Source organism: Varanus komodoensis, unplaced genomic scaffold (genome assembly GCF_004798865.1).
Source record: "Varanus komodoensis strain SLA01 unplaced genomic scaffold, ASM479886v1 scaffold36, whole genome shotgun sequence".
NCBI classification, from domain to species: domain Eukaryota; kingdom Metazoa; phylum Chordata; class Lepidosauria; order Squamata; family Varanidae; genus Varanus; species Varanus komodoensis.
The window spans coordinates 3,433,788-3,449,523 of NW_025335873.1; the positions used below are offsets into that span (position 1 = coordinate 3,433,788).

At 44.1% G+C, this 15,736-nt stretch overlaps 2 protein-coding genes across 7 annotated transcripts in view; one reads left to right on the forward strand and one right to left on the reverse strand.

Moving 5' to 3' along the window:
• The window catches only part of RALGPS1 (Ral GEF with PH domain and SH3 binding motif 1), a 168,654-nt gene that overhangs the window by 36,697 nt on the left and 116,221 nt on the right, over window positions 1-15,736 (forward strand). For all 6 annotated transcript variants that reach the window (XR_006415633.1, XM_044439835.1, XM_044439834.1 and 3 more), the window contains one exon: window positions 7,605-7,731. Coding sequence is in view for 5 of the 6 variants with exons in the window: in XM_044439835.1 (XP_044295770.1) it covers window positions 7,605-7,731 (127 nt within the window). In the remaining variant the exon portion in view is untranslated. The remainder of the gene's footprint in view (window positions 1-7,604; window positions 7,732-15,736) is intronic.
• ANGPTL2 (angiopoietin like 2) overlaps window positions 12,076-15,736 on the reverse strand; it is a 31,108-nt gene continuing 27,447 nt past the window's right edge. Inside the window, exons 4-5 of the mRNA XM_044439839.1 lie at window positions 14,977-15,247; window positions 12,076-13,554 (exon numbers count right to left, since the gene is read on the reverse strand). Coding sequence (XP_044295774.1) covers window positions 13,355-13,554; window positions 14,977-15,247 — 471 coding nt within the window. The 3' untranslated portion in view covers window positions 12,076-13,354. The remainder of the gene's footprint in view (window positions 13,555-14,976; window positions 15,248-15,736) is intronic.

The following is a 15,736-nucleotide window of genomic DNA, read 5'->3' on the forward strand; positions in this document are numbered from 1 at the left end:
ACAGCTTTTGGAAGGACGGCACCGGCTTGCCTTAGCTAAGTGTTGATCATCAGAAACATTCCATTCTTATGACATGGAATTTTTTTGAGAGGATGGATATATGCTTCCAAGTATAAGAAGATGGGGTCCTTTCTGAATGTCCAGAGTCCAGTGAATAATCATCTTAATTTTAAAAAATAAAGAGTTAATAGCATATTCTTTGCAAGTATTGTAAGTTTTTCTAGGGGGAAATGGTGCATAGTGACAAACCGTACATGAGAATATTGCAGTGTTAACATTGTGGAAACTAGAATTCTGCTGTAAACATTTGGCAGTTATATCAGATCCATATGAAGGGAAGTGTCCCCACCCCTTTCCCATTGCTTTCTCCATACTCTTGCTTTTGCCTCAACACTCCTCCAGTCCAGCTGTTTTCTCTGGGTCTCCTTGGACCCTCTTTCTTCTCAGCTTTGCAGGTCTTTTGCTTGCTGGTTATACACTGGAAACATGATTTTTTTAAAATTAGTAAACCTCAGTAAAAGCATCAGCTGAAAGATGGCTGCATTTGTTTCTGTGGCTGAATGTATGTAGCAGAAATCCTTTAAAAAACAAATCTTGTGATCTGTACCAAAGACAAGAACGTAATTGTGTTTTATTTCCAGGCAGAACTTCAGTTGTGTTACGGTATGTTCTAAGCAAACTAATTTAAACATTCCGTGACATCAGAGGTCTGCAGCCAATGAACAGAGGCCCGCAGGCAATCTGTGCTTAGCTAGGTTTATGAATAGTGAAGAATATTTGCATTTTTCAGTGCAAGTCCATTCCTGGCTGTTCCTGGAAACTCTCCCTTCTCTTCACCTCATCTGAAAACAACAGCACAAATCCAAGGATTCTCACAATGTGCAGCGTCTCAAAACAACCGAGACATTTTAGAAACATGGTGGCTAGCTCACCCTGTTAGCTGCTCTGCTCCTTTGAGTTATAATTCGCACCATGCTTCATGCAAGAAAACGCGCCCATTTCAGGCTCTGTGTGCCACTGGATTGGTTGATTCCTTTACAATTATGTTAAGCCACCTTTAAGGGCAGGTGGTTTAAAAGTACTACTGCAGAGTAGCAATAATCTGCTTCTCAAAAGCAAAAATGGCCATCCTACCCCCACACCACGCTTCCTATCCCCACACCGACCCCACATCCTCTGATTTATGACTCCTAATTGCTGCTGAGGTGGAAGAATGATCCAATCCCAGTCTAGCCTGTATGATTTAGCAGTATCTTCCAGACACGACACAAAATCCTATGCTAGGAGTCTTATTTTCTGTGGAGTTTTCGAGAAGAGGGGTAACTTTTAATAGATGCTTCCCAGCACAGGAAACATTATTTCTAAAGATTATTTGTATTTATGTTCTTGTTTTAAAGTCCGAGCCATTGGGACTGCGTGCTTTGATGGTCAGTTTGGACTTGGGACATTTTGAGTTGGTAGTTCAACAAAACATGTCTTCACCATTTTCCTTTCCAAATTGTTGTTGCATGTAGTTAACAGCTAGAAATGGTTCTCAGTTCAGAGAACCCATGCAGAATTCATTAGAAAAGAATAGTGGCTTAGAGTCAGGTTCGCTCAGCGGATTTCTGCCTGGTTGAAGATGCTCGTATTTTCATTGGCCAACCACATTGCATTTTTGCTTCCAGGGGGACAGCATCTGAAGTATCCTGGGGATTTCTTGATTCTTTTTTTTAATGAGGTTTAATATTCCCTCAGCTCAGAGCAGCACTTAAACCCACGCATGTATGTACCCCTCTGAAAATAGAAGTTAAACGTTATTAATAATTTCAAACATCTGGTCGAAAAGATACCTCTAGCATATGATCTGTTCCTTTTTTCCCACCTTGCACTGTTGCTTGTTGCCCACATTGGCCTTCCGGGTATACCAGCACAACCATTGCCCCGCTCTTCCCCAGCAACAAGTATTCAAAGCCATACAGCCGTGCTCCAATTCTCGGGGCAAAATCACAGCAAATAGTCACTGACCATTTCATCCTCCCTGATTTTTTCTAAGCCATGTGAGTTAGTGATTGTCACCACTTCCGGTGGTAGTGAGTTTCATAGTTTAGTTACGTACTGAGTAAAGAAATGCTTCCTTATATCTGTCCGGAATCTCCCACAATTCACCTTCTGTGTTAACCCTGAATTTGACTATTATGACAAAGTGTGTGTGTGGGAGGCGGGGGGGGGGAAATCTCCCTATTCACTTTTTGGACACGCAATGCCCATATCCAGATTGCATAGAAAGGATACTAATTGTTGACTTACAGCAATTTCCCTTAAATATTTGATATTCTTGGTAACATTTGTTCAAGAACCCTTGGTGTTTCTTTGTAACCTTCATGTGTATTCTTATTTTTCTTTTTTCTCTTTTCTTTCTAAAAGTTACAGTTCTTAAATTATTATTATTATTTTTTTTAAACTTGGTCACGGCCAGAATGTTGTTCTAGTGCATGAAAATGTATTCCGCAATAAACTGGTTAGCCTTTAAGGTGTCAGCAGTCTGCAGCTACCACCTGAGTGCGATGTCATATTTATAGCATCGTATGTTCCATCGTCACCTACACAGTGAGGCTGCCTCCCTCCTTCACAAGGCTTTTGGCAGCCGGTTCCAGATGTGCTTTTCCCCGTTGTGTAAGCACATCACTCCTCCTGAAACCACCCAGGTTAGAGTCCAGCTGTGTCGGCATGCTTAACTCATCAGTTGCATTGCGTAGGTGCCAGAGGAAGGCTGTAGGAAAGGGCTTATCGTTCTGGTTTGGCATACGCTCCAGATATAGACTGATGCTTTGGGGGGATGGGGGGCGTGTTTGCTTGTTTTTTACCATTACAGCTTTTTTCCAAGAAATTATTTGTCTTGTACTGAAAATTCTTGGTTCGCAATCCCTATGGTCTTTGCCTTGTGGAACTACGATTCCCAGACTTACAGGGTAGAGAGGATGACTGGTAAACTGATTTAAGTCTCTGGTGTCATTTTGTCCTCAGTGTAAGGTGAGAAAGCTGCGATATTTCCTCTGTTCATCCTGTGCAAGGTCTGCTTATGCAATTGCCCGCTTCATCTAACGCTCTCATTCGAGTTGTTCTGGAGGGCAGGTTTGAGATGCGAGCCCCATCCTTTTGATGCCCTGTTCCTGTTTGCTGGAAAATTGAGTATCCTGTAATCTTGAAGCGCTGAGGATGTGTTATTTCACATTTTGTGGCAAAACGTTTTGTTCGGCGTAGAACACAGGGGTGACTTGCCGTATTCTGAGTGCCTGCTGTTTGTATATCGGAAAAAGCTTAGTTCACGTCAAACGTGATAGATTCCGTTGAAGAGGAACTGCAATATTAGAAAGTGGAGTGAAAGCCCCTGAAAGGAACAAAGTTTCCAGGGTAGCTAGCACCAACACAACTATTCCAACTTGGATTCTGAAAGGGAAGAGGCACTTGAAATACACATCAGCTACAAAAGTGCACCAAAGAAATTTGGAATTTCAGTCTGTTTTATAAACTACAGCAAAGACTCGGTCTGTGTGTGGGTCACGAGAAACTATGGATGGTCTTGAAAGAACTGGGAAAGATGTGCTTATAACCTGGATCACGGACAAGAAGCGACTGTTAGGACGTAATTTTGAGCAATGTGATGGTTTCTTGTGGGCAGAGCTTCAGATAAGGGTGTTTTTATCTCCTGCCTGTTCAAGCTTTATTTAGATGATGATGATGACGATGACGACAACGACAACATAAAGAAAGTGGGATTACGATCAAAGGAAGGAGTGAAAATTGGTAGAAGACTCATCAATAATTTCAGATATGCAGATGTTACCATGCTACTGTCAAAAAGCGGCAGGAACTGAAACAACTCTGAAGGAGAGTAAAAGAAAAAAGCGCTAAAGCAGTAGTGCAGGCCAATAGTAAGAAAACAAAAATCATTATTACAAAAGAATTGCACAACTTGAATGGCAACAGTGAAGACATCGGAATGATCAAAGATTTTTTTATACCTTAGTTCAACCATCAATTCAAAGGGAGAGCACAGCAACAAATTAGAAAACAATTAATTTAGAGACTTGAAAGGGTAGTAATGAAGAAGTAGGAAAAATAAGTGTAAGGACATTTCACTGGAGACTAAAACCTAGATCATCCACGCTGTTGTATTTCTGAGCGCTAAGTAGTGGGAGAGCTGAACAATGAAGAAAGTTGACAGCAAGGAAGAAGATGCATTCAAAACATGGAGCTGAAACCAGGCCAGTAGAAAGAGGAACGTGTGGGTCTTCCATCAAACCAAGCCAGAACCGGCCTTGGAGGCGGACGTGATGAATTGAGGCTGTTGCACTTTGGCAGCTGGCGAGAAGCTCAGGCTCACTGGAGAAGACAAGAACGCTAGGGAGAGTTGGAGGCAGAAGAAGAAGGGAAAGCCCTCGCACGAGATGGACTGATCCCACGAAGGGAAGCCACAGCCCCGAGTTGACAGCAGCTGAGCAGGGCATCGGATCACCATAAGCTGGAGACTCCTTGAGAGCACATCAGTAGCAAGAGCGACTTCTTGTGCGCTTGGTGAAATATTGTGATTCTGATAACGGGTACAATGCCAAGCAAGTTCTCCAGCGACTTGCAGCTTCACTGCAGCAAAATACGACGTGTTGCCAGTGGGTGCTTGGAAGACATAGTCGACCCCAAGCAGACGGTCTTTTCGTTCCAGCTCAGTTAAATCCAAACTCATTATCCTGCAGTCCATTTATCTGTGTGTCATTGCTTAACTAGGAGCACATGGAATTTTTCACATACCTTTAGTATGTGTGTAACCAAGTTCAAGACCGAAAACAACATTTCAAAGGCTTAGATTGGCCGTGTGTGTGATAGGCTTAGTCACTTGCAGCTGCTCTCAAGGAATCTACATTTCTTAATTTCCAAAACTGTACAAAACACTCTGACAAGGGGAATGAGTGAAGCGAAGCCAGGGAAACTTGATGTGCATCACACCAGACACGGCAAGAGTAGCATATCGTTAACTCCGTGCATAGAATCCCCCCCCCCCCCCGGTGCCCTTCCTTTGCCATTTCTCAGGTGCTGCTGCGAGCCAAGGTTCCTCCTTCAAGCAGACAAAGCCCTGACCCTTTCCCTTGCCAAACTCTCTTTATGGCCTCTAAATGCAAATCACCCAGAGGGGTCTCTGAGCATGCATAAAGTGCTTTGTTGAACCCAGTCTAGTGAGGGCTTTCCAAAATTTTCCATATGAACATGCCTAGGCCCCGACCCTTCGGGAGGGACTCTCTGAAAGCGAGCGCGCTTCCTCTCTGCTTGCTGGGCTTCTTGTCTCCGCTAGCACCTTGCCATGAGGTTGAGCCCAGAGAGGAGGGGCTGGGCCACTTCTGGGAGCTCCGCATCCCCAGCAGCTCCTCCCAGTGGCCGTGTGCCCAGGGATGGTTCAGTGCAGCAAAGTAGCCAGCCTTGAAGTAATCTTCCCCTCCTCCTCCTCCTCCTGCATCCCAGGACCTTGAGCTAACCCAGCCACCTCAGTCTCTCTTGAGACATTCTTCATGTTCCAAATCTGAACCAGGACCTGTGACTTGGCCGGTGTCCTGTGGGAGCTGCTTGTGCACGCACGCCATTCTCTTGCTCCTGACAGGCAGGGTGCCAGCCCTGGGGTGCTTATTATCAGCTCCAGGAACAGAGCTGCTGTTTCACATGAAAAATTGTGTAAGGGGTGTATGTGTGCATGTATAGAGAGAGGAGACATGCTGCCTGTGTACCTCCTGTGGATAAAAAAAACAGAGCTAAGGCTAACCCATATTGGCTGAAACTCCGCAAGGATAGGAGATTCAAAACTGAGAGAGGGACTATGTCTTGAGCATGACTTCCCCATTTTCCTTTCCCAGTACCTTAAGGCCAAAAGCTTCAAAAATCAAGTCCTTCATTGAGCTAGGCTTTGCAATACAGAGTAAATAATAATGAAATTATTAGCAGGTAGCATCTCTCAAAGTAGTGATCTCTCTGATTGGTGGAGCTCACTCTTGCACATGTCAAGAGCTGATTTCAAGCTGAACTCCCTCCTCCCTTCCCCAAAAGGACCTGGCTTCACCCTCAGGGAGGTTTGTGTTGCTTGTGGGCCAGATGGCAGGAATGCTGGGCATTACTTAATTGGTCCTCCTGATTGTCTCAATGGCATGCTACTGGGTTGATGAACTCTGATCCTCCTTGCTCTACATTGTTTCCCTCTGTACCAGAGGTAGTCCGGTTCTCAGCGGCAACTTTGCTAGCCTCACTCATTATCCCTGGCATCTCAGTAGCACTTACCAACCACTCCTCTGCTCATCTAGCTCATTTGTGCATTTCTGCTTTCAGAAAGGTAGTCCAGGGCACTGATTCTTCTGCTTCTCTTACCTCTTCATTCCATCCACTCACCCCCAAATTCCCTGAGGATCAGGTTGCATGTTACCTGAAAGATGCAGCTAGTATTTTCCTTTTGCTCAGACATTTCCCCCACACGTTTTCATTTTCATTCTTTTCCATTTTTACTCAAAGGTAGGACTTAATTTGGATCAGGAGCTTAGAATGGGAGGTAGCGTGTATTAATGCTTTCCCCTGTACCTGCGATTTGCAGCACAGTTTAATGGCACCCATGTTGTACATGAATGCACAGTTCACCTAGTAATAATTGGTGTAGTGTGTATGTTAGCTGTTGATGCTTGCTTATTTTGGTGTGCATGTTTTCCCTGGCTATTGTGCATCTGTGGTACATGTGTGTGTATGTGCCTGGAGGGGTATGTGCACACTTGTTTCTGCCAGCCTTTCCGCCAGAGTACTGATGACGCATTTCAAACGTGCTTCCCAGCTTAGCTGTCTTTCTCTGCTGTGGTGGAATATACTTACCAGGTTGGCTTGAAGGGACGACTCTGGCCGTGTGAATCAGTTGATGGTTTAGCAATTGATAGATCCTTAAGGGCGACAGGTCATCTTGTAGAGCTGTCCATCTGAAATGAGATTAAGCTAAAAAGAAGCTGGAATCTGGGGCCATTGGGTCTCTGCGTCGGGAAAATGGGGTGGCCGGGTCACGTGTGAGAAGGGGAGCGTAGCTCACTGTTGCCTGGGTCAGTTCCCGGTATCTGCAGCTGAAAAGATGGTATACCAAGAGCCTGCTGCCAGCTGAAGGGGGCAAGGAGTTTAACCTTGCATGAGCAGATCAGGACTCGGGTGGGCAGAAATGCACTGGGCACCAGGGTGAATATGTATGTGTGGATCAGGATTTGCCTGAGATTAGGCAGGCTGTGGTGGAAAGGTGTAAGCAAACATAAGTTGTGCTGGTTCGCATCAAAGAACTTGGCCGGCTGAGGAAATCATTGTAGGACACATGTAGGACACATGTAAAACACACAAAATCTGATTAAGGCAGAATAGTGCTGACTGAATGTTGTTCTTTGAAAGCGTTAAGGGAAGAGAGAGCATTCTTTCAGTATTCCTCAAAATGTTTGCTATAATCCCTTTTATTCCAGTCTAAACAGAACAGTATTTAACCTAAGACCTACCCAGAATGCTTTACTGTATTGTATTAACAGGCCTTTTTGAAAATGTTAATAGTTTCACTTGACCTTCTTCCTCTCTAGCTTTTGAATCGCAAAGACAAAACCACCTTTGAGAAGCTAGACTACTTAATGTCCAAGGAAGACAACTATAAGAGGATGCGGGATTACATCAGATGCCTCAAGATGGTCCCCTGCATTCCATACTTAGGTAAGTGAGAGAGTTTGTCCCGTTCTTACCTGCCAAAACCACTCGTGAACTAGATGTTTTTGCTGTTTCTGAAGAACAAGCGATCTCAGGCTGATCGGATCCAAGCTGCATGTTCAACCAGCGCGGTTCAGTTGGTTGCCATTTCTCAACTGGGAGCCACAGCCCCCCTGCCACGGCGCAGGAAGGGTCGCCACGTTCTGAGCTGCGGGGAGTGTGGAAGAAGCGCCGCAGAGCAGGTCTGTTCTCCTAATGCAGAGGTCCTCTCGCCCTGTGGTTATGCAGGAGCTGTGCAAACCTTTCCAAAGTCACTGCTACCCTGCCATGGTGGGGAACCCTGCTTGAGCCATACGTGGTTATTTCAGTGAACCCAGACCAGATGCAATGTATTTGGGTGTACAGCTTCGCCACGCCCGCTATTGCACCTCTGCATTAGCCGTCACGGAAAAATGGAGTCAGCTTCTTAAACGAAGGGCGTAAGATTTATCTCCAGCGTATATCTCAGTGTGGCTTTCGAGGTATCCAGATTTTTGGCTTGTCTTCCGATTATGCTGACTTTACCGATTTCTTTCAGCTGGTGCAGTACATTGAAATGTATGGGAGATGACAAAAGTGATGACTGGAGATGGGGGTTTTTGGTTATGTTCCATTGATTTTGGAATGCCTTCTCTCTAGTGGCTTGCCTGATGTTTAGTTTAATGTCCTTTTATTGCCAGATGAAGGCTTTTATTTGTCCAGGCATTTTTTGACTTTTCAATGCTTCCATTTTAGTTTTCTATTGTTTCTGGTGTTTCTTTTCTACTTTTTAATTCTGCTTTAAGTAGATTTTTATCTTATTGTAAGATAAAATGATCTAATTCATTTGCATACTGTACTTTGAGGTTTTGGCAAGAAATAGAGGGGCTAAAGATTTTTATATACATAGATATATCATCATGACCCATGATCTCTAGTATATATCTTGACCTTGAAACAAACATTAAGATTATCTTGGAGAGGGGGGACAATCCTATGCATTTATAGGCAGGGAAAATGTTCTCATGAAGGCTGGGGGCTGCTGGCAGTTAAAGGATTTTTTTCTGTCCAAATGTGTATAGGATTGCACCTTTTACGCAGTAATGCTAATAGCGAGGAAGAATTTAAGAGGAAAGGGAGGATAACAGGCAAGAACCGTTGTATAAATAAGAGAATATTTCATGTGACTCAGAAGAAGGCCAGCCAACAGCTTCTTCCCAGAACTGCCTTCCGCTGCACTTACCTACTCCTCTCTACTGCCTCTCTGTAATTCTGCTCCCCAGTTTGTTTCAGTGGTTGCTTAAGCACCAGCATAGCATTTTGCTCACGACACTTGGCTTCTGTGACTTTTCCTACTGTGGCATCTTCTTCCTTTACTGATTAGCATTACTTTGCAGTTTCTGATTTAAAAAGTACCCCAGATTCAGATTTTGCTCAAACACTTATCTTCTTGGGATTAATTGCTATAGCATCAGCAAAGCTTATGTGAGGGGGTGTCACATGGAGATGGGTAGAGACCTGTTCTCCCCTTCAGAGGAAGGCAGGACACGATCCATCGGAGCCAAGCTCAGGGAGCCAAGGTTCCATTTGGATGCCAGGAAGCACTTCCTGACAGTTAGGACTCTAGGGTATGGAGTGGGCTTTCATGGGAGGTGATTGAGGCCCCATCGGTGCGGGTGTTCAAGGATAGGCTGGACATGCACATGGTGGGCATGTCGTGAGTGGAGCCGGCTGCAGCTGGAGGTCAGACTAGATGGCCCGGGAGGCCCCTTCTGACTCGCTCTGTTTCAGTGTTTCTACTGTGGCATCTTCTTCCTTTACTGATTATCATTACTTTGCAGTTTCTGATTTAAAAAGTACCCCAGATTCAGATTCTGCCCAAACACTCATCTTCTTGGGATTAATTGCTATAGCATCAGCGAAGCATATGGTGCCTAGTTTTATTTGTTTAGTCAAGCAGAATCAATTCACTGATACAAACCCAAGACCAGTGAATTTGTAGTGTGAAAGAACTAAGCATATTCTGCAGTTATTCTAAAATTTCTGAAACCTGTGATTTGTATGCGGCTGGCTTTTCACACTGACTTTCCCTCAGCTGGTGGCAGCCAATCTGATCCAGTGTTTGAAAGTGCACAACTTACAAAAGATTGCCAAAAGATTGCGCGGCAACTGGGTAGTTGCTGCATTTGGGGTGGCGAGCGATGGAAAAGAAACAGGACTGGAATTAATGACATGGTATTAACATCAAAAGCATTGTGCATATTTATAGGGACCTCTGTCTATAATTTTTATGGCTGGAAGATGAAAGAAGGAGAGGGGAAGCACTAAATTCATATGCAAGATTATGAGGTTCATTTTTAGTTAAATGTAGCCGTTTCTGTGGGTTGAGGAAGCAGCAGCTTTTGCGAATGTTTTAAAGATTCCAGAGCCCTTTCCAGCCCCCATAAATTTCCACTCCTTTGCCCATCCACCTCAATTATATATTGCCAGTGAGTTTATGTGTTAGATTGGAATTTTTTCTTGCTAGCTCTCATGGGCGATTTCTAGGTTATTATATACAACTGGATGCACCTGAGAGGAAAAGGGTACGTGGCCTCTTTGTTCAAGATAGCAAAATGTATCAGTCGCTCTGATGTTATGCCTATTAGTACAGCACATTAATCTAGCATCTAGGTATTGGGGAAAGAGCTACACCTCTGGAAAAATATGGCAGTCATTTTAAATGGATGTTTTGTTAGTGTCTTGCTGCTGCAGCGGCGGCACCTTGTAACACCTTGTGTGTTGTCCTTTTGCAGTTGCTGTGGAAGGCAGTAGGCTTCTGCGCCTGACCTTTGCGAGCCAGTACGGATTTCAGGAGTGCTAGAGTCAGATTGGAAAATTGGCTTTTCTGTACATTTTAGAAAGCAAATATATATTGCATTTATTGCCATGAACAGATTGCATTTTAAAACTCTCTTCCAACAGGGGTCTTTTGATTGACCATAAAGTAAGTTTTTGTCTTCCTGCAGTTATACTCTCCGCTTATGGCAGGCATTTTGCAGGGGTTCTACCCAAGACCTTGTGTAAACAGCTTGTGCATTGGCATCTACAGGAGGATGCGCTTAGCTCGTAGCCCAATCGAGTATATCTGTAAAAGAAGTCTTGCTTCCCAATCCCATGAAGTACGAGTTCCCCTGTACTCAGCACTGGTTAGGCCTTACCTGGAGTCCTGCGGCCAGTTCTGGGCACTGCTGCTTAAGAAAGATGCAGGCAAGCTGGAAAGAGTTCAGAGGAAGGCAAGAAGGCCTGGAAGCGGAGCCCTTTGAGGAGACATGGAGAGAACTGGCCAGGTTTAGCCTCAAAAAGGGAAGACTGAGGGGAGATATGATAGCATTCTGCTCGAAAGGCTGTCACAAAGAGGAAGGTCAGGATCACTCCTCAGTCAGCCCAGAGTGCAGGACACAGAATAACAGGCTCAAGTTACAGGAAGCTGGATTCAGGCTGGATAGCAGGAACACATTTTTAGAGCAGTATGACAACGGATCCAGTGACCAAGGGAGGTCATGGGCTCTCCCACAGCAGAGGCATTCAAGATGCAACTGGACTGCCATCTGAGAGATGGTTTAACTTGCTGTCCTGTGCTGAGCAGGGAGTTAATGGGTTTCTGGCCCTTTCCAACTCTACTATTCTATGATTTTACAATCTGTTCTTTGTAAGCATATATTTCTCTATTTGCCTGTGAGAAAGAAAAGGAATTCCGTCCGTTACTGTTGCTGCAGCCCTTTGGGATCTTGTGGTTGCAAAAAGCTTGTAGGCTATTGGACACTGCTGTATTCTAGCAAAGCACCTGGTCTTGCATCCTTTCCTGGTGTAAATGTTGTAGATTAACTTTAATCCTTTATAGTTCTGCTTTGACTTCCACGGTCTTCATGCCTTCGAGGTGGGCCCTCCTGTTTCAGACCTAATCGCTCGTTGTTTCTGATGCTTCTCAGCTGGTCCACCCTCTTAACCTTGCACCAATGGCATTTGATCCTTGCCACACTTCCATATCAGATCATATCAGATTCTCACAGATTTTGAAATGGCCTGGTTTACTTCTGGCTCTAGAGGTCTAGGCATTTCAGCCACGGATGCTGGTCCCACTGAGTTTGAACCAGGATCTGTATCCACAACTTTTGAACCTCCCTTCCTAGGAGGGACCACCCTACTGAAGTTCCCGGTGTTGGGGTCCATTGCCACTTAGCTCCCACACTGTTCTATTCAGACTTTTCCCAAAGCTACTTTTATTCAACCTGGCTTTAAGGTGCTTTATATACAAATGATGATAATATAGGGATATAATACAATATCTTGCTTTTATTACATATTTGCATCATTACAAGGATAATCCAATAATATATTAAAATTCCTACTTTCATTTATATACAAGACATGCTACATCAGATTCCAAAACTTTTGATGCACATCATACGTTAGGAGAGAAATAACGAGGTAATAAAAGTTTTGAAATGTATGGTTTTCACGGTTCTGATAATGAAACATGTGCTCAAATAAACTATTCTGGAAGCTTACCTCAGCAGAGTACTAGAATTTAGGATTTCAAGTTTCTACAGTGGACTTGATTTTAAATATATTTGCACGATTTTAATGTGTATATTTGGCAATAATCATGAAATATGGCAAAAATAATTCTGGGTTTCAAATAGTCTTTCCCAACGGTTATAATATAGTGGCTAAGGGTATTTAAATAGTTTCTATATCTGTATCCATCATTTGCCTGCAAAGTTGGATAGCTCTCTTTGTTGTGTCAATGCCTACAGAGCAGGTAAGAACTGTTCAGGTACAAAAATAGCTTGAAACCTGTATGTAGTGAAGAAGTAAAATTTAGATTGCTTCTAAACTATGCGGGAATTCAGCTGAAACCTACTGAAACGGCTTTTTAATTATTATTATAAAAATACCTGCTTTTGTTCATTTTCTAGAAAATGCCTGGTCTGTTCCAAGTTGCAGAGGAGAGACCATCCTGGACTCGTTGTGTCCTATATGAAAAGATTTATTGTCAAGCTATAATAATGCCTTTTGCTCTGGGAAACAGGAGGCTCTGTTGGTGCTAGCACTGTGTAGACTCTAAGCCTTCTCGACTGTGAACAAAGATTAAATTAAGAACAGTCACTCTTAACAGTTTAAGGTACCTCCATTAGTTACATATTTTGAAAGGATATAATTTCCTGTGTCAAATGAATTTATTATAAAAAAAGTCTTGCTGTACAGTTTCGAATATGTTCAGTACTTAAGAATATATATAATATACAAAAATAATCACTTGATGTGGCAGTATTCTTAGCAACTCAGTTTATCTACAGTCTATTTTATCTGACAAATGGTTTCGTTTGTCTGTTCGTTTGTTTCATTTTGTTTTTTGAGAACAAATTAGTTTGGTACTAAGCTGTGTTTTGAAATGCTTCTTCTCATTTTGGTTCTGGAACCATTCTTGAAAAATACAATATACAAGTCCATGGATGAATAACAGTCAATGTACAACATATTACATTCTTCACTGCTGAAAAGATGTGTTCTGGATAGCACACACAGCTGTCGGAGTCTTTCTCTTCTGTCTGATGAGAAGCACATTTCAGTGGAATGTATTGGGATTGGGTCTGATCATCATGACAACTTTCTTCAGTGAATAAGAGCCCCCCCGGAATTCAGCCCAGTAGACGCCATCTTGGTAGCGACTTCGGTAGTGTCCCCCTCGGTACCAAACTCCGTTGAGATTCGAGTGCGCACATGCATTGTACCACCAGCCTCCCTTCTGATAATGAGCACAGTTACCTGCAATAAAAACAAGGGCATCACATAGTGTATAATACTCCCTGACTGAAGCAGTGCTGCTTTCCCATAGAAACAGAGAAGCAGAACGAGTCAGAAGGGGCCTCCCGGGCCATCTAGTCTGACCTCCAGCACCAGCCGGCTCCGCTCACGACATGCCCTCCATGTGGACGCCCAGCCTATCCTTGAACACCCGCACCGATGGGGCCTCAACCACCTCTCGTGGAAGCCCATTCTACACCCTCGGGGTCCTGACTGTCAAGCTTCTTGGTCCCTCTGCCTCCCTTCAAACCCCCCCCCCCCATTCCCAAGTGCCCTGGAACTGTCAGAGAGCTTGAAAGAGGCAGGTTTGGGAAACGGCAAATAATAGCTGGTACTTAACTATTCCTTAATACAAATGCCCTGCCTGACTGGATTTCTCTGCCCCTGACTGCTTCAAGTATAGCCCAGGCCGGGCTAGGCTTCTGCCTCGGACGCAGGCTCCTTGGAGGAAGTGGTAGAGTCCAATCCAGCTGTGGGTATCCATACAATTCAGTTCTGCCCGACCTCCCACAGCCTGATCAACAGGGAATGGTGGAGGTGGAGGATACTGCTAATCCTCATCCGCTGGAGGACTCCACCTGGACAGAAGTGCCTGCTTATCCATCAGGGACATCATCCCTGACACCAGGAAGGAGTCTCTGCAGGAGAAGGTGCTCCAGAGGCATCGCTGGTTAGCAAAGTGAGCAGGGCAGAAGCACCCGACCTCAGTTGGAGGGTGTAGCTTCTGTGCCAGACTTTCCTGAATATACAGCTGGGCAGTTTCTAATAGCCTTCGCAGGAGACAAAAGATCGTAGCTTTATAGACTCTTAAGGGAACAGCAGCATGACAAGGGATAATTGTTGGAAACTGGATCTGGGGTGCTGGGCACTCGCCTCATGCCCTCCCCATCGGGAATCCCTGACAGCCGGACCTCATATATGCTTGTTACCTCTGAAAAATCCTTGAAAGGAATTACTACAATTCAGGAGTTTTCTAGTGACTCTCACCTTGATTGCTGAAGGCCGGGGTGGACTAACCACCCCATCAGCTGGACTTTGGCCAGTCACATTCTGATTGGCTTTTGGAACTTAGCAAGGCTTCTGGAAAATTCACAGTTTGGGCATCAGATGCCTAAGGGCAGCTTGGGCAGTGGGTCTCCAGGCTACTCCTGCTTGACTACTTTTCTCATATCTTTCTTTAATGACTGGTTTCTGTTTGTTGCCAGTTTTTCCTAGCTCTTTCCCACCTGATTTGCTGCTTTTAGAAAGATGGAAGCAAGTCAGATGTGGTGTTTGTGAGAGGGGAACTCCAGGCAAGTATTGTTGAAGTTGCCTGAGAACCCTGCTTTCTGTAGCTGCACTTTGACAATGCTCCCTCCTAGAATTCATTGCTACTTTTTATACCTGTGTACACATCATGGTCTCTGTCCAGGGTAGTGAATTGCTTCCCGTTGTGCCACGTAAAGGAGTCTCCGGCATTGCCGTTGTATCGGCCCAGTCGCAACTTGTAGTACTCGGATTCTGCCTCTATTCGGAAACTAGCATATTCAGCAAACACTTTCCGGCCCGACCAATCTTCCATGGTTATCAGCAGTTTGTAGTTGCCTTGATTGGTCAGCCAGTAAATATTTTCTAAGCCCAGCCAGTACTCTCCATCAATGTTACCGAACCCTTGCTGTAAAGAGAGAGGAAAAGAAAAGTACGTTAGCACTCAAGAGCAATTTTATGTAACACTCATGCAGTTTCTTAAGCTGTGGCAAAGATGTTTGGCTTTCACTTAGCGTTCCGTAATTTCATTTGATACAACCTGAGTCACACAGTGATTTCTGAAAATATAATTGTAAGTTCATCATTGGCTTCGTCCACTTCCTGACTCTTAGCTGTTTGTTAGAAAAAGTGTTATTTTCCAAAGGAAGCTGAGAAAATTATTAAGCGCCTGACTTCTTGTGGATGGGTTTGAATTTATGGGCCATTGTGTCTCATGTGGACAGTTTAAAAAGCAGTTTAAAAAGCACTTGATTTGTTTTTCGTCCACAAAGATTTAAGCTCAGTTCACATTTTACTTTTTTTAGCGTGGGAATGTCTTCTCTCTGTGTTCTCCCCATGTTGTTCTGGCAGTGTATGTGTTTTGGAGCGACTTGTTTGAGGCCATTGCAGTAGTTCG